The sequence below is a fragment of the Apus apus genome, chromosome 4 (genome assembly GCF_020740795.1).
Source record: "Apus apus isolate bApuApu2 chromosome 4, bApuApu2.pri.cur, whole genome shotgun sequence".
NCBI lineage: Eukaryota > Metazoa > Chordata > Aves > Apodiformes > Apodidae > Apus > Apus apus.
Genome location: NC_067285.1, coordinates 91310217 through 91328322, shown reverse-complemented (window position 1 = coordinate 91328322; position 18106 = coordinate 91310217). Strand labels below are relative to the sequence as shown.

General features: G+C 35.9%; 1 protein-coding gene across 3 annotated transcripts in view; it reads right to left on the bottom strand.

The window, feature by feature from the left end:
* Positions 1 to 447: 447 nt before the first annotated feature.
* PDS5A (PDS5 cohesin associated factor A) overlaps positions 448 to 18106 on the bottom strand; it is an 81113-nt gene continuing 63454 nt past the window's right edge. The window contains exons 23-33 of one of the 3 annotated variants that reach the window (XM_051619856.1): positions 17910 to 18046; positions 17071 to 17194; positions 16624 to 16828; positions 15673 to 15787; positions 12570 to 12702; positions 11809 to 11928; positions 10539 to 10601; positions 7757 to 7902; positions 6451 to 6553; positions 3642 to 3822; positions 448 to 1660 (exon numbers count right to left, since the gene is read on the bottom strand). In XM_051619856.1, coding sequence (XP_051475816.1) covers positions 1614 to 1660; positions 3642 to 3822; positions 6451 to 6553; positions 7757 to 7902; positions 10539 to 10601; positions 11809 to 11928; positions 12570 to 12702; positions 15673 to 15787; positions 16624 to 16828; positions 17071 to 17194; positions 17910 to 18046 — 1374 coding nt within the window. In that variant the 3' untranslated portion in view covers positions 448 to 1613. The other 2 variants (XM_051619855.1, XM_051619858.1) reach the window with 2 other exon arrangements.

Sequence of the window (18106 nt, the reverse complement as noted above, 5' to 3'; positions counted from 1 at the left end):
AAAATAACTGTTAGACCAGTTATACAGAAAAATAACTACCACCAGTTAAAGACTCAGTAAGAGAGACCTAGTCACTGTTTAACAGCACACAACTGTGCCCTATCCGTGATAGGAAGCAAGTATTCCTTACCTAATGTCACCAGTATCCAGCTCTTCTACACTGCATCAAGAGACTTCAAAAGGTGCAGAGAGAAATGGGGAACTGAGGCAGAGGGAAACAAAGCCTCTGTTCACTGTCCCTCTGCAGACCAACCCCCTTCTTCCCATACAACTCTACACCACCACTTCACCTAAAAAGCCCACCTTTCCAACTACGTAACTGTCTGCATTGCAACTTCTTTGCTCAAGATAGTATTTGTTTCTATGAACATCCAAGACCATGCAAACAGTTTTCTGTGGAGAAAAAAAAAAAAAAAGGAAAAAATTAAAAAATAAAAGACTGCCACATGACACCTAGAAGCGTTTATTTTATGCAACAAACTTAAATATGATCATGTGTACATAAAAGTGTACACTGTATCTATGCTGAACAATGCCAGGAAACATAATATTGATGCAACAATCTTCTAAAATAAACATTAAAAAATGAGCCTGGACAGGAAGACAAAATGCAAAACAGACTTACTTCCAATCAGCACAATGCTTAAAATTGAGAGCAATCCTAAACATTTCCAACTTTCCTTACAAAGCTGCCAAAGTCCAACTATTTTTAAAAATTGATTTTTGTGTTTTCTTTACATCAATAATAAAAATCTGGTGACAAACATTATAAAATCAAATGCTGGACTGTCTTTACTCCTTTAAAATTTTGAATATTCCAACAGAACCGCAGGAGTAAAAACACTTAAAAGTGATATATGTTTTTATAAAACAAACATCAATATGTACATTTATTGCAAATTATATTAAACTAAAATGGAGGGAAAATTAAAAAATGAAATGTCTACTTGCGAATTAATAATAATTTTAAGTGATTACTTTCCCACTCTGATAAAAATCAGAAAGCAACATTTATAAAATTGCCACCACATGACTTTTCATAGCAGGGAACTGAAATCTGTACATCTTATTTTTGCAGAAAAGTAGGCAGGCAGAAAGAATTATACATAAAACAGTCTCCAAAAGTAAAGCAAAAAAATTTTTTTGTGATTTTTTTTTTTTTAATCTCTAGTCTTGTTTAAAATCCGTTCAGTAGACTTCTACTTTTTCTGTGAAATATGGGAATACCTGGCTCTAGGATTATGAATTTTCAATGTCAGTGTAAGGACCTCCTCTGACTTTCTTTTAAAAAAAAAATGCAGCATGAAAATTAATGGTGTAAATACACTTTTAAACTCCAGAATGCAGGAACTGGAACCAAGTGTTAAGCAATTTGCTTAATTATTGACTTTTCATAAAAAAAGTCTCTGGGGAAATAAGTACAGATGCTTTTAGCCTCTTTCTCAAGAGTTTCTGCTTTACATTTCCATCGAGAAGGATTAATTTCGTGTGAAAGGGAAGCATAGTTTTTTCCTTCTGGTTTCAGAGCTGAAAGCTGTGTGTTTTGAAGTAATTTCAGTTCCTGTACAGGAAATTTCTGAATCCTAGTTTTTGCAGAAGCTTGGAGCATGCCTTTATTTGGCCTTCACTTCCTCCCTTTTCGAGCGAGTTTTCTTTTTACCTTTGGGGGAGAGGGGGCACAGGGGGAGAGAAAAGGAAATAGAAGTTAATTGTAAGGACATGGAAATTTACCATTTATTCTGAATCAAAATCCTACCTATATAATTTACATTTTAGCTTTTACACTCTTTATACTGTGATTCTTGCAACTCCATCTTGTACCTTCTCAACAATTACACAATTGAGTATAACTGAATTGCACTACTGTTCCGAACAACATCCTGATAAACTTGTAAATACACAATTTGAATAATAATATCGTAATTGAGCAATATTTTTTCAGCATAAACAGAAATACATTTATCCATAGCTTTCACTGGAATCAGAGAATAAAGATGGTAACCTGTTCTGATTAACTGTATTTAATTACCTAGGTTTATTAAAATAGCCTGTCTTACGTAAGAACAAGCACTACTTCAAATGTTTTTCAAGTATTTACAGTAACTTGTACATGTCTACTTAAAAACAAATAATCCAGTCAGAAACAGCTATTTTTACAGAAATTCTTCTAGAAGACAGATCTCTTTGATTCCTTACTGTATAAGCTACAATAAAAACCACAAAATTGTCCTATGTAAGATGCCTGCTACACCTTAAGGAAGCCTCCCTCTGCTAACTCTGTATCCTCAGTATCTTCCTGGCTGCTCCCACAGGCCTTAAAGAGATCCATTGCATTTTGGGAATATTCTGGACTTGAGTCTATCTCCAACAGTGAATCTCCATCACTTCCAAGCACCTGGCTTCTGAAAAATGTTAACAATGTTTGGGTATTTTTTCAAGAAATACTGAGGTATTACATATTTTAAAGAAGCTATTTGGTACAGGTGGCTTATTACAGGCTATGGATAGACTGAAAGAAATCTGGTGAATAAAACAAGCATTGCAAGAAAGTACACAAAGAGTACCCTCTTGAAACAATTTACTGGTGTTAGGAACCTTGCTGTGAGAAGAAAAGGTGCAATTATTTTAGATCAAGGTTCTCTGAGAGATCTTCAAGTTACAGAATCTCTAGAAAGAAACCATTCCAAGGATTCTTTCTTCCATTATTTTGTGATTTCTTTCAGTCCACTGGTTTGCTGACCTTACTGTATTGCTTTACAACTTTGGACACTTTTGCATTAAAATTATTATTGTATGAGATTCAGCTAACCACATTTCTCAGTGCTTATGTGAATTTTTTGTTTGTTTATATTGGAAAACAAATCAACACATTTAAACACTGGAGTATATATATATAAAAATAAATTATCATCTAAGAGCTGTTTTGTAGTTTGCACAGTTCCATATTCTGCTTTTCATTTACTTGAAATGTATATTAAAATAGTGTTCATAGCAAACAAGCACAGACCCAAAATATCATAAAAGAAAGATAGTTAGAATTAGAATTTGTTGTGTTCATTAAAGATGGTCCATTACCAAGCTTTTGTTATCAATGACCTGAAGCAGAACAGAGCACTTGAATTCCTGTGTCCCCAACATTAATTAATGCACTGAAACACCCTCAACTCTTTTTTTTATGTATCAAGGCCAGTAAAAGGGGAACCAGGACTAACAGACAAAAAATAAAAGTTGGTAAAAACAGGTTAGATGATCCTGTTCTGACCAACAAAATAATTTTTCCAATTCCAGCTGCACTGGTAGTTACTTTGCAAAACAGAACACAACATAAATGTATGTTGGGCCATGACATTTATAGATCATTGTGGTTTAGCTGTGCCCTTTAACTATGCTAGATCTGTTATAATTGTGTCTATCTGGAGACAGGAAAGGCTGACCTCACCCAAGTGTTTTACAATTTATTTGTTTTTACCTTTGTAGATCAATTTGCCTCTGTGCTGCTGCTGGCTTTTTTGCTGTGTCTTGCTGTTTTGGTGCTTTAGCATTACCTGCCTCTATACTCCCTGGACTTTCTTGACTGACTGCTGCCCTTTTCCTTCCCCTGACAGGTGGTTTATTTGTTTCCTCATTTTTTGCAGTGGTACCCTGAGGTTCAGGTTTGGATGGACGCCCTCTCCTGGTTTTTGCTGCGAGTGATGGTCCTGTTTCATCTACATTTTTTTCTTCTGGTTTTTGATGAATATTTTCAGTTCCAGATGCTGTTGCTGTTCTTTTTTTCCCACGTTCAGTGCTGTTTCCTTGTGTAGCCTGCTCAGAATTAATCTCCTAGAAAATAAAAGTCACAAACATGTAGGAAAAAAAAGATTCCCAAAGGCAAACTCAAATTGCTACCTCGCTCAGACAGAAACATGAGTTTATAAAATAGGAAGTAAGTGTTCTTATAAAAACACATCACATGAGCTTAAAACTACTAAAAAGTTTTAGTAAATGGGATTCCAGACTTTGCAAAAAGATCTTCTACACTGTATGCAACGTTCATATCTGCACACAATGCATCTTTCAGTTGTTTGAAAATAAGATTACAATGCAACTAATAAACTCAGCTCCTCCCATCGTGGCTCTTCTGTACAAGCTCCTTTTACTGCCTCTGCCAACTGGCAGGAGAGAACTGAGGAGCAAGAGTAATAATTCGGGTACAGCAAATACTTCAATATATGCAGATTTTGAGAACAACCTTCAGTAAAGGTGCAGATAACTAAAAACCTAAATACAAGTCAAAGGAAAAAAACAACAACAAGGCTTGCAGGGAATACAAGGGACTAAGAGCTAGTCACAAATTAAACTTGCTGTCTTTGTTAATTCTTCAACATGTCTGAATAGGTATGGCCTACATGCATGTTTTTCTCATTACACTGAACAAGGTAATGGAAAGGGATTAAATTTCATGAAGCAGTGTCTGTGTATGTGAAACAGAAATGGTGCTGGCAATGCAGGTCTCTACACAAAATGTATTCATATGGGAAAAAAAAAAAAAAGAGGAAACTGGATGACAGACCTTAATTTGAACACTGGCTTCCAGAACAGTTAGGAGGAGGGGCAGAGAAAAGGGTACTGAAGAAGTATGGCTGGGATGACTTAGCAATTTCAAACACACCAATTAAGGCCACACACAAGTGCTGTGTATGAGCGAAGAACTTCTTTGTTAAATGCTCTCCATTATTTCTTAAATGTTTAAGTAAGTCAGGCAGTCTCTGTAATCTTTATTACTGTTCTAGCAGCTTCATAGAAGACATTTACAACTTCTATTTTAAGAACTTCATAGATAATCACTCTGAAAATTTCAACTCAAGTCAGGTTTCAAGAACCTAGAAAGCATTTTTGAAGATTTATTTAATAAATTATTTGCCAAACCTCTCTTAACTTTGCAGAAGCCTATTTTGGGAAAATGAAAAATAAATAAATAATTAAAAATTGGAACCACACACTGGAGTTTGGGAAAGATTTTTTTCTTCCTCATTAGCTCATGGGTGTGAAAATAATGTAAATGATAATTTAAAAGAGTAAGAAAAAACTAACCTTTCTGTATGAAGATACAAATCCAGAAGACTTGCTTATTACTCTGATTTCATCTAATCAAAAAGACTGAGTATAACTTCTTAAAATGTATACAGCATGAACCATCTATGTATCCTGACAGTACTACAAAAATCTATTTTGATTTCAGAATCACAGAATCATTTATGTTGGAAGTGACATCTGGAAATCATCTGGTCAGACCTTCTGTTGAAAGCAGGACCTCAGGAGTTATTCAGGGCCCCTTGACAAGCCAAGCCACGCACAGTGTCATTCTACCATTTTTCTGGGCAACTTATTCCAGGTTTTTCTTATTTAATTTTCTTAACAATGTAAAATTTTTTTTTGCTTGCATCCAGATGGAATTTCCCCTGAAGCAACTTCTGCCTGTAGCAGCCTTGGGAAGAGAGTACTTCCATCTTCTCCATAAATACCTTTTATATACTGAATGACTGATTAGATGCCCCCAAGGCTTCCCTTCTCCAGGCTGAACAAATTCAACACTTTCAACCTTTCTTCATATGACAACTGCTCCAAGCCTTTATCATCCTTCTGGCCCTCTGCAAAGTCCTCTGCAGTTTTTCTGTGTTGAACTGAGGAGGACACAGAATTCTGGACACAGTGTTCCAGGTGTGGCCTAATGAATGCCAAATAGGGTGGAATAATCAGATCCCTCAGACTGCTGACTACACTCTTGCTGATGCAGCCCAGCAGCCAGCCTGCCCTCACTGCTGACTCATGCTCTGATGGATGTCCACTGGGATGGTGCCCCAGGTCCTTCTCAGCACATCTACATCCCAGCCAGTCAGATCTCAGAGTGCTGTACTGCTGCTCGAGTTAAATCTATCCCAGGTGCAGGACTTCACATTTACCTTTGTTAAACTTCATTCAACTTTATGAGTTAAAAAATCATGATAATTTAAGCATGATCTTCTCTCTCTAATGGAAGGGGGGGAAGGCACTAAAAATCCTCAAAGCTTAAATATTTTAGTTGTAACACAAGCCAAAAGTTAGGTGTTGGTTTCATGCTAGAGGAATCACTTGAAATTTTCCTGGCAATACCTTCAGTTGAAGTTACAGGCGTAAACATTCACTCTGAATCACAGCCTTACTGTTATTTATACTGGAAATATACATAGAATAAAAGTGTGAATCCTTCGGAATTTTAGAAAGAAAAAAAATAAGTCTGTTATGATTTGCCTGTGCTATTTTTGAGCACAAGCTCTGCTTATTACTCTGGATAAAATAAACAGTAGTTTTGTAAATAAGGGGTCTTCTATTGGGCTAGGAAAGTCATATAACTACATGTGATATGTACTGAATAAACCCCCAATGCCAAGCTTATTATAGAGATACAGTCCACACAATCCCCAGACATACCTTTTTCACAGGTTCTGTCTTCGCTGGTGTGACTGAAATAATCCTCACAGGATTTTCATCATTTTCACTGACCCCCGTTTCTGATATATCTGAGCTTTGTTCCCTGGTAGCATAATTGAAGACAAAACAAAACCAAAATACACAAAACAATGGAAGAAAAATGTTTGCAATTATTAAAATAATAATAATAATAATAATAAAATTTGCAGACAGGCTAAATTAGTTTCAAGAGTTGAATTTGCCTGAGTTCTTTCTCAGAATGGGGACAGGTCTGAAAGGGCTTGCCTAGTTCTTGAGCCAAATCCCTTATCACAAACACAAAGCCATGGAATTCCTCTTGCAAACTGAAGATCAATGCTGTAAAAGAGGCTGTGTTCTTTTTCCAGATAGAAAAAGCCAATATGGGCAAAGGTAGTGAAGAAAAATAAAGACCAGCAATGCTCAAACTTCAAGTTAATTTATACAGAGTTACAATAGTTTTAAAAACAAAATAGTTAAAAAATAATCAAGATTATTACAGATTATTATCATGCACACTTACAGAACAAATTCTGAACTGAGTTATAATTCCCTTTGGTCTTATGAAATGTAGTAACTGGAGTTGACTTTCTCTACTTTCTTTAACCCTTTATCTTAGCCAGTTAATAAATTCCAAAACAAATTAAACAATCTTAAATTTTGAAAGTGTAAACTGTTTCTCCAGATGTAGGACACATTTTAAAACTCTGGATCCACATAAAAATAACACTTACTAGAAGAAAGACCGGATATTACAATCATATGTTGCATCTTTCCACTGAGATCCCGGTCCTCTTCAAAAAGCTCTTTTTAACTGTTCCTAATCTTAAATAGGTCAGAGTATTTAATCTACATAAAAAAATGTTTCTTGTTACAAATCAGGATTAATCCTAATTTATACACAAAAAATGTGAGCTGCAAAATGTGTTCAGTATTAATAATAGCTGGTCACTTCAATGAATGTATTTTCCGATTTAAAAATATGATGAATCTTAACCACTGAAATTTCAGACAGTATGTGCCTCTTCTGTTGTATTTTATATAATTACAGGCAGGCCACACCTAAATGCTGTACTCAGTTCTTGTCTACTAAATCTCCCTCCCCAAAAAAAGCAAAGATTGAGATTTTACCTATAGAGAACTATTATATTTTTTTTAGCTGGACAAAACAGAGACACTCTTCAAACACACAGACATGCCCAACAAATCATCTCCTGTTATAAAACATGGAAGCACTGGAGAACATGAAGTAAAAATAGCTGACGAAAGACATTTCAGACTTCTGTACCTTGATCTGTTTCCTGCAGAAGAGCTCAGCTCAGAGTTCACACTGATATTGCTTCCAGTCTCTGATCCTGTAGTTCTAATATATGGTCTCCTTCCAGTTGCAGATAACGGTTTGTTTACTGTACCTAATACAGCAGTTGGTTTTGGCTAAAAGAAAATGTTAAATCTTAAAAATGAGAACATCAGATACATATTTAAACTATTTTCCTGAGTATTTGAAAATACTTTTTCTGGATTTGCAGTCTCAATCATGATGCCACCAATTTAGAGGTACAGACCTCATCTTCACTTAAAAATCATTGTCTGCCCTACTTTTACTTCTCATCACATAACAGCACTTCATCAATTGCTTTCTCTCACACTTCACAGGGATAGCAGGTAGAGGAGTCTCAACAAAACCCATAATATTAGATAGTATTAGAGGAAAAGGTGTGTCAACATCCTGTATTTACAAAACAAAACACCTCTGGGAAAGGCTTTCCAAAATGTAAGTCAGAATTAGGTTCACTGCAAGAACAGAACATGTGTACACTCAATATGCAGAAAGCCAGTATAAAAATACTGAACACCATCTATCTAGTCTGGGGCTCCCTGATACAGTGATGGTATTTTACAGTGTCTGTTGACTGATCTGGTTAGGCTGGGTAGGCAGAAGTTTTTTTATTTTGTCTGTGGAGAAAAGTCATGGAAGTTTTCATAACTGGCATGTCACGTTCTTCATGTAATTTTACATTTCCTCAGAGACCAAGCTAATTTATGAGACATTCTCACAAGAAAAATTCATTCCCATGTGCTGAAGTTATATGAGGGAGCAGACAGGAAAAAGGTACCACAGATGCTGTAACACATTTGGCCAAAAAAAGATAATCTCTGTAGAAACAGAATGTCACTAATAACATCTTCAGTAGCTGCATCATCCTAGCGTTAATACTGCATCATTTACTTAAATATATTATTCTTACAATTATTGACTTGCTCTATTTATTGAGTATTTTATATAAAGCAGGAAGCATTTGGTGCAACTAATAGGAGAGAGGCACCTACTGCCACAAGAGACTGTGAAGGCAGAGCACTGGGAGGTTCAAAACCAGAGCAGATAAATATGTGAACAAGTCCATAGCAGGCATTAAACCCAGAGGCACAGATGCAGTCTAGCATCCTGTTATAAAAGATTATGAGCGCTAGGGGAGTGTGAGGGGGAATGTACTGCAGAAAGTGGCTAGACTTGCATATTCTCCCTAATCAATGTTGTTTTGGTCCCCCTGGAAGAACAATACCAGGCCAAAAAGGACTGCAGGTCTGAGTCAGTGGGATATCCTTACACATCTGTCTTTTCCAGAACAGAATTAGGTAGAAAAAGCTGCAAGTGTTTGTGCATTCTGTTACGAGCATGGAATAAATGTCTGTTTTCTGAAACACTGAAAATTATCTAAATAATACTAGCCTGATTCTATGACATCCCCCTCCCCTCCAGTATTTTAAAAGAATGCATAAGAAAAGCAAATAAATAGTAAGCAAGATTTTTTAAGTTACGACAAAGCTAAATGTGTTATCAAATGAAATGTATTAAGTTTATACAACCAACTAAACCCACTTCAAAGTTACAAAAGCTTCATTAATTACCTATGAATGTTATCAAAGGTGAAACAATTAGCAGCAGCAGACAGATACACACTTCTGAAAATATTTAAAGCACTAGTCTGGTACTGGCTGCTGCAGAAGAACATGGTCTTCTGTCTGATTCCTCCTCTCCTAATGTAATGCCAAGCCAGCTCATTGAGTAGCATCCAGGCTGGGGTCACAGAGTGAACACAGAGCAAGAAGAGGCAGGATTCTGCCAACTGAGCAAACCTCACCCATGTGAACTGCTCTAATAGCAGAAACTTTGTATAAAGGAAAAATCCATGTGAGAAGAAGCAATTTTAAATTATAATGGCTATTTACAGAGGGATAATCTGTCTCTACCCTGAGAATGACTAGCACAAAGTCTGCTCCAGCTGAAGACTTCAGAAACTAATGCAGTAACAGTCCATGGAACATGAAAATTGATAAATGCACATTAAGTTTATACTAAAAACATTACTGTTCTCAAAATTTTATGTTTTACAAGTCTGCAAGCATTCTTCCACTAAGCTCAAGAAAAAGAAAATGCTAATTTTTTTGAGCTGACCAAAAAGGTTTCCCATGTTTAGAAAAGACAGTTTCAGAATCCCAAAAAAAGGACAGCTGATGGAAAAAAAGGTGTATGCGTGTGTGCGTGTACACACATATAAATCAAAAGGCTCTGGTTTTTATGCCTGTTTTTGTGGTGGTTTTGGTTTGGTTTTGTGTTTTTTTATTGTTCTCCTACCCCACCCCCCAGCTTGATGTTTTCTCTCCCCTGCAAAGTTATTAACCAAATTATGTCTGAAACAAAATGGGAAGCTCAAAAGGGTGTAGCAGTTATATATAACAGCATTAATTGCTATATTAAAAAATTCAAGATTGAAAATTTAAGTATCTGCACCATAATTTCATGCCATGCTTATTTGAATAAGGAAAAACCTGTAGCTTTGTGAAAAACTGTAGTTAAGCAAGCAGCTATGCCTCAATGCACGGGTAACAACCTTGGGGTGTTGCGTACTCACCAGGTGTTATGCTAAAAGACATGAATTATGCCATCAGAGAAAAGACTCATGAATTACACAAACTCTTCATACAATTTTTAAACTACAGCAGACCTGGATATGTAAAACAAATCACAAGTAATATTAAAAGAATTGTAACTTGTCAAAATACAGTACCTTTCCTGTCAAAAGAAGAACCCTTGTCTCTTCTGAAATGTAATTCCTGTCATTGCAGAAATCCTGTATAAAAATTAATAAAAAATCAGTTTGTGTTTGATCTCTCAATCTTGCTGTTGATTTTTATATATATATATTTATTTATTTATATACACACACACATATATGTGACTGATTTCTCAAATTAGATGCTACTATCAAGTGCTGAAGATATTTTGTACCATGTAACCTGACAAATGAATCAATCTAATAAAGAGAGGTCAAACTAATATTATGAAGGTTTGTAGTGAGCACTACTGAATGACAGTATGCCAGACCTGAAGTTGGGATTTGTAGTTTTTCTTCTTGAATTACATGAATCATTTGAAGTGAAGCAAAACTGCCAATTTTTTCAACTTACATCTTTTAATGGGAAGTCCAAAGAGAGAAAAAAAGGTGCTGTTTTCTTTTAACAAGTTTGAGGTTGGTACCTTTGTCACTCTGAGTTCAGTTTACACAGACCAAAACACTAAACTGAATGCAGGTATGTATCACAGGCAACAGGCTCCCTGTCACCATGGCATCTGCCATTTCACAGTTAAATAAGCAAAGTAAATTTTGCCTGAACAGACTCTGGAAAAGCTGTTCATTTAACAGTCTAAGACACCAAATAATGTGAAATGTGTTCTTCAGTACTTCTTCCACACATCAGGTCTGGCCCAGAGAATTACTCTGGTTCCACTTACACCCTTCAGAAGCACATCTCTTATAGAACAGCAGTGCTATTGCTGGCAGTAGAGCTAGACTCACCAAGACTACAACTAGGCAGTAGAAGGATCAACTTGCACAGAAAGCAGAAAAGCCAAACAGCTATTGACAGATAGAAACACACCACGGATAACAAACAAAAAAAAATTTCCCTTCTTTTTTGTCTGCTTTGCATTCTAACTGAAATATCCAGACAGAGTATACATATATTCTCATATATTCAGTATATTCATTCATTATACAGGTGCACTTGTGAAACACTTTAATGAAATTATGAAGCAACACATGCTAAGATATCAGTATCTATTCTAATTAGCCCTCACTTGGTTACAAACATTTCTGGCACATGTACATAAGACATAGGTAGCACAGCATACAGCCAATCTTAAAGAATTAATTGCTAAGGATAAAATATACACATTTTCCCACTCATGGTATTACGTTATGGAGATAACCAGCTCTTAACTATAAAAACCAAAGTATTTTCTCTTACTACTTTAGAAATTAAATTTTAAAAATTTACCTTTTCAGGTTGTGTAAAAAATTTGGTTGGCAATACAGGGTCCTTTGGTGAATCTGCATTGCACAAAGCACTTTTGCTGTTGATTACACACAGTGCTACATCACATACTGTATAAAGTTTCTGAAGGAAGAAAGAAAAGTATGCTTTAGGAATTACTTACTGATTTTACTGTGTACAGAGAACACAGTTTTTAAAAAAGTTTAATCTATGTGTTAAAGTAACAACCACTAAGAACGTGTTTCGTAATTACATCATTAACCATACTTGTTAGCTCTTCACACGCATGCAAAAGTCCCCATTTTTCATGTTACTATTTAATAAAAGCTATAAAAGCTATACTTTACATGCATATTCTGAACAACAGAAGCTCTTGCTTCATCAAATCACTACAAATGGTTTCTCATCTCTGCTAGAAAATAACAGGTTAAATAGCACACATAATACAGTACTTGCCCCACCAGGAGAAGATACTTATGTAGGGAAACTAGGCAGTAGGAGTTAAAATAAGGCAGGTAGGCAGTGACAGAAATATTTAACAAATTCTCTTTAGTACCTTCCTTAAGCATTGTGAGCTGGGTAAGGTGAGAAAGGTTCTGAGGGAATGAGATTGGCAACATACAGACAATGCTTGCAATTAACACTTTAAAAGACCATAAAAACGTCTGAGCCAGTGCTTTCAGATTTCCTGCAAATCCTGTTCATCGACTGCTTGTGAAACCCTCAGCCCATCACCCAACACATATCCAAACTGCTTTTCTTACTTCATTGGCCTTTGGCTCATCAGGAGACTGAGCATCTCGAGTAAGCTTGATGTTTTCTGCCATTTTTTTCATGAAGGCATGGCTATTGTTCTCATTCTTTGTCATTAAAACTTCAAGCATGAACCACAGGCACCTAAGAAGCCATAAAACCACAGGCAATTACATTCCAGCTTTTATACTGCAGCTCCCACATATAACAATGTCTTAAAAATTGTCAGCTATACTAGCTTTTTCTTAAGAAACCACAATCAATTTGAAGATATAATGAAGAGATAACATCATCTAAAGGTGTAAATAGAGTCTAGACCTTAAACACGCAGAGTCTTAGTTGTACTCTTTGGAATAAATCTGCCAAACTAGAGTGCTCCTCTAGTTATCTGTAAACACTGGCCAACCAATCAACTTTTTTCTCTTCCAAATATGAATAGAAGCAAAAATTATGGTGCTACCATCATCTAGATGAAATTCTGCAATCATTACCTCAGACTTTGTCTATGTTCCTACCAACAATGTACCATGATTGTACTCAAAACAGGTCATCAGATTTTTACTAATGCTCCATATGGGATGAAAAGAAATTCTTACAGACAGACAAAAGGGAATCAGCTTTCCTATTTTTATTTCTTTTTATCTAGTTTATTTATAGAGAGAACCCGTTATATTTTGACTAGAAGTTTGTTTTAAGAATTTTTCAATGATGATACAACGCACAATTAGTCCATCCATGCTATCATTTGCTATCAAGTTTCAGATCTGCATGTGGCTAGAGGGTCAACAACAGTCATAGTATGGTAAAATAATGCTTATTTGGGAAAGACATATGGGTGGGTCTCAGAAATGCAAACGTGCCACTAGCTAATTTAATTCTGAATCTCTGGAAGAAAGATTATCTTGTAGAAAGAGGGTAATAAAAACTAGAAAAACAGGATGACTGAACACTAGAATTCCCTGTCCACAAACGCCCCAATCTTCTTAACTGATACAAATTACAGACTGTAATGCAAGAGATGAAGGAACATTTATCTAAAAAAATCCAAAGCAAAAGAGGATACACTTAAATAGTTATCTGGTGTTCAAACAAAATAAGGCTTCTATATTCTGACTTACATCCAAATAGCTAGATACCTGTACATCCACCTACTCACTATTCTTAAGAACTTCAATGGGATGAATACAGGACTGACAACATACCACACTGTCCCAGCTTCTCCAAAACCTTGTGTTGTCCAAAGATTATTACTGAGGACAAATTTTACTCTTGTAATTCCAGTTAACACAGGACAACTTCTGTAATTTGATTTCCTCATTAAGTCAATAAATAAAATAAATAATAATAGACCCCCAGCAAGACCTTTTCAGAAAAACAGTGGGATTTCAAGTAGAAAAAAAAGAACCTGAAAGAACAAAGTCACATAAAGTAAGATCATTCTCTGTATCCATTTAAGTATTTTTGGAATATTAATTCAGAAGAAATAGACACTGTCTCAAGATAAAAGAGCGAACTCAAACTCAAATATATATCTGTAGAACAAGCTTAAAAAATTTCCTAAGAATAAATATCATAGCTTATGGTTAGGGAACTTGCTAATCATGTCACACTTTAGGTGACTGTATTCAGGCAATGTAAAAGCAAGATAAACTAGGGAAAAAACTAAAACCCACATTGCCAGTCTGCTTTTCCAAGTTTGTAAGCATCTACGTTAACACTTTGAAGGGAAAACTATGACTCTCAGGACTCTTGAAAGAAACACTGTATTACATTGTATGACAAAAATGTCTCAGGAGACTCTTCAAAGAAGTATTCCTGCCAAATTTCCTGTACAGAGTATTTCTTTGTTTGGAGCAGTCCTCTCTGGCTAGTTCAGCCAGCCTGTGACAAACTTGAGGGAAGAAATTTGACAACAAAGGACAGCTATACAAGGAGTGTCCAAAAACAGCTCTGTGCACTAGAAAGCACTTCTCAGAGAAAGTATTAACAGCAGCGAATCAGAACTTGTTCCATGCATTTTGGATCAAGTACGGGATGAAGAGTGCTTTCAGATGCTGCCAGAACAGGGAGTCCTGGGACAAAATGTACACTTGATTCGGTAAGAAATTTTCACTGACTCCAGGTCCAGACCAGGTGTAGTCAACTAACTCAGAAGTCAGAAGAAATTAATTATTTCATTTACAGAAAGAATCACACTTGGACTTGCACAGGTGAAGGTGCAAAAAGAATTAAGATGTGATCTAATCTGTTTGTGCCAAGAATGAACTGCTTTTCTCATGAGGTATATTGTAGTATGTGGTTATAAATGTCTTTGCAATACCAAAAGAACACAGCTCACAGTTCCACCAAAAATAGGCAAAAGAAAAAACCAAAACACTGTAACTAAAGATGGGGAGGATGCTATAAACATTTTTAAAAAGTGTTAAGATGTAACTTTTTTTTTTTTAAATTCATCACAACACAAAGGAACACAAAGTTATACCTGGGTATACAAGATTATTTGAGGCATACCTCAGTATGCCTCAAGTACATGACAAGCTTCTGTATGACAGGCTGCATACAATAATCTGTGCTGAATAAATTAAGAAGCACCAGGGCTGCACTGCACATGTACAGTGCAAGTGATAATTGAGAAACAAATTTAGCATGAATTCTAGTAGGTTTGCACAGGGCAAGGAGAGAAAAAAAAAGTTCCCAGTGAAGCAGGAATCTGACCCAGCATCAGTGGCATTACGTTTTAAAGTATTGAAGAAGCTCTGTATTTTGTAAGTTCCAAAATATCTGAACTGACATTACTTGGCATCTCTTTAAGTGTTTCGGTAAATTCTACAGAGATTCCTAGGCACAAATACAAGAATCTGAACCCACTACTTCACTTTAAAAGAAGCCTAGACAACTTATTTGGTATACTTTGCTGTGGCCCACAGGTTTTCAGAATACACTGCTAAGCAGTTGCTGACACCTTCTTCCCTTGGTTAAAGTGTTTTACATTTCCAAGAATACTGTTTTACAAAACACTTTTGATAAAACCCAAAGAGTTCCTCTTCCTGAACAGTTTCTTCCAAGTACAAAAAAATTCACAGCATAACAATTCTAGAATCACTTGACACTTACTCTTTGACATCACGAAGCTGATCAACATCCTGAGGTTTTGTGAAATCTGGATCATGTGCCAGTAAGTGAATCATATACGGTACCACATATTCAGGCAACAAGGATAGCAATTTTTCTACAGTAACAAAAAATCATAAATACCCTCTATATTATAGATACATGCATCACAAGAAACACCTTTTCAAAGTATTACTTTTTCAAATAATGGTATCTAAAATTTCAACTTGCATTTTCTTCCTACAAATTTTACTTTTAATGAATCATTAAAAATCAATGAATGCGTTTTACTACTACAAAACTACTTGGTCTTACTTCAAGAAGTTTATAAAGCCTAAAAAAATCAAACCCCAAAACTTCATTTTTTGAGCAAAACAGCATTGCATTTTATATGTATAATTGTCAGCAAAGTACAGAGGAGTATTTTCTGGTTTATGCTAATGCTAAAACTAAGAAAACTTAAGAGCTGACTGTGTCTAATATAAAGATGAAGAAATAAATTAAACTTATCCAGTGTTTCTTTACAAAAGCAATTTGCTTAAGTTCTAATGATTGCTCACAGAATTACATAATTGCCAGAGTTGGAAGGGACCTCTAGAGATCATCTAGTCCAACTCTCCCACTGAAGTAGGATAACCTAGAGCACTTTACACAGGACTGTATCCAGGCAGGTTTTGAATATCTCCAGAGATGGAGACTCCACAACCTCCCAGGGTAGCCTGTTCCAATGCTCTGTCACCCTCACTGTAAAGTTGTTTTCCCTCATGTTTATGTGGAACTTACTATGTTCCAACTTGTGCCCATTGCCCCTCATTCTGACACTGGGAACCTACTAAGAAGAGCCTGTCTCCATCTTCCTTGCACCTACCCTTTAGATACTTAAGATACATTAGATACTCCTTCCAGTTTAGTATGTGACTATTGCATTCTTAACAATCTTACTGAAACACTGACCATTAGCCATAGGATTCTGCTTAATATATTCTCGTCGTATACTGATGTTTTTGAGCAAGCACTGTCTGGCATGCGCTCTTCTCTCTTTCACAGGGTCTTTGGCACACAAAGCAAAGATTGCCATATATTCCAAAGGGAGTAGTAATTTCACAAGTGCCTTATGCAGTTTCTGGGCAAATATCTGCCTCACTTGGTAGCACTCATCCTATGGCAAAATAAAACATAAGAGTATAACCATTAAAATCTTGGTCAAAAAAAAAAAGCATTCAGGGTGGAGTTATGAGGAGACATTTTAAAAATATCAATAGGTGCAGCATAATAAATATTTGAAATTTCATTAACTCTTCTGAAAGCTGCAGTGAGGAATAAAGAACACTCAGCATAGCTCAGATGTAAGGACCCTGAAATTCAATTAAGAGTCGGTTAATTTCTAGTGCAGTTACTTACATTAATGACAAGTGCACAGAGCTGGAACTGTTCTGGGGTAATTATTTCATGGTAACAGGGCTCCTGTGCAAGCTTCATTATTGCACTACCAGCAGCTAATCGCAGTCGAGACATGTCCGATTTACTATACAAACATGAGGGAGGGAAAAAAAAACCAACAAAAAAACCAAATTAAAAAACACAACTCACCACAACTGTTCTTAAATTATTTGCATCTCATGATTTCTTCTTGCAAGATCAATGAGCCATTAAGGTTTTTCTCTGTCAGGTCAGATCACATTTCTATAGCTTCAGGTCAAGCTACATTAGCCCAACCAAATGCATGAAAATAAGGTGCTCTGCTTGCCCCAGATAAAACTGAATTCCAGTAAAACAGTGAAAAGAGAAGAGTCAAATTTCTTGTTTCCATCACTGTCTCAACAAAAGTAACATGTTAGCTGCAGATTGTCTCTTTCCTTCACCCTCAGAATGAAGATGAGGTACGACACTACTTCACTGTTGAAATGAAGATCACCCAACTCCTAAATGTGTTACTCTTCGACACTCAATTGTTTTCAAAGACACTTCTGGAAGTCTTTTACTCTCTAGAATGTCATTTGCTATCAAGATATTTACAGGGTTCTGAGATTCTTAGTAAATTACAAGAAAGAGGGGTATAAGCATATTTTTATACCACCATTCCACTCTTAAAATTAAAACTCCAATCAGATCTGTCTTCTATCATCCCACTAGCCAATAATATGCTCACCTTAAAATTCTAAAAAAATCTCCAACAGAATTAATAGTCTTTGAAACTCTATAACAAAATTGCTGGAAGTCTGAAAGGAACAAAACCTGACCTGATTCGCTTCTGTTCCGTCAAGTCTCCTTCACTGACAAGCATGGCTGACAATAACCGGAGGGTGGAATTCGCAGATTTCGACTGGTTGTTTTTCATACCCAACAGCCAACGTACCAAAAGTTTAATTGCTTGCACCTATCAAACATGAAAAAATCAACAACGCATTCAATTCCTACGGTTGGCAAGGCACTAAAA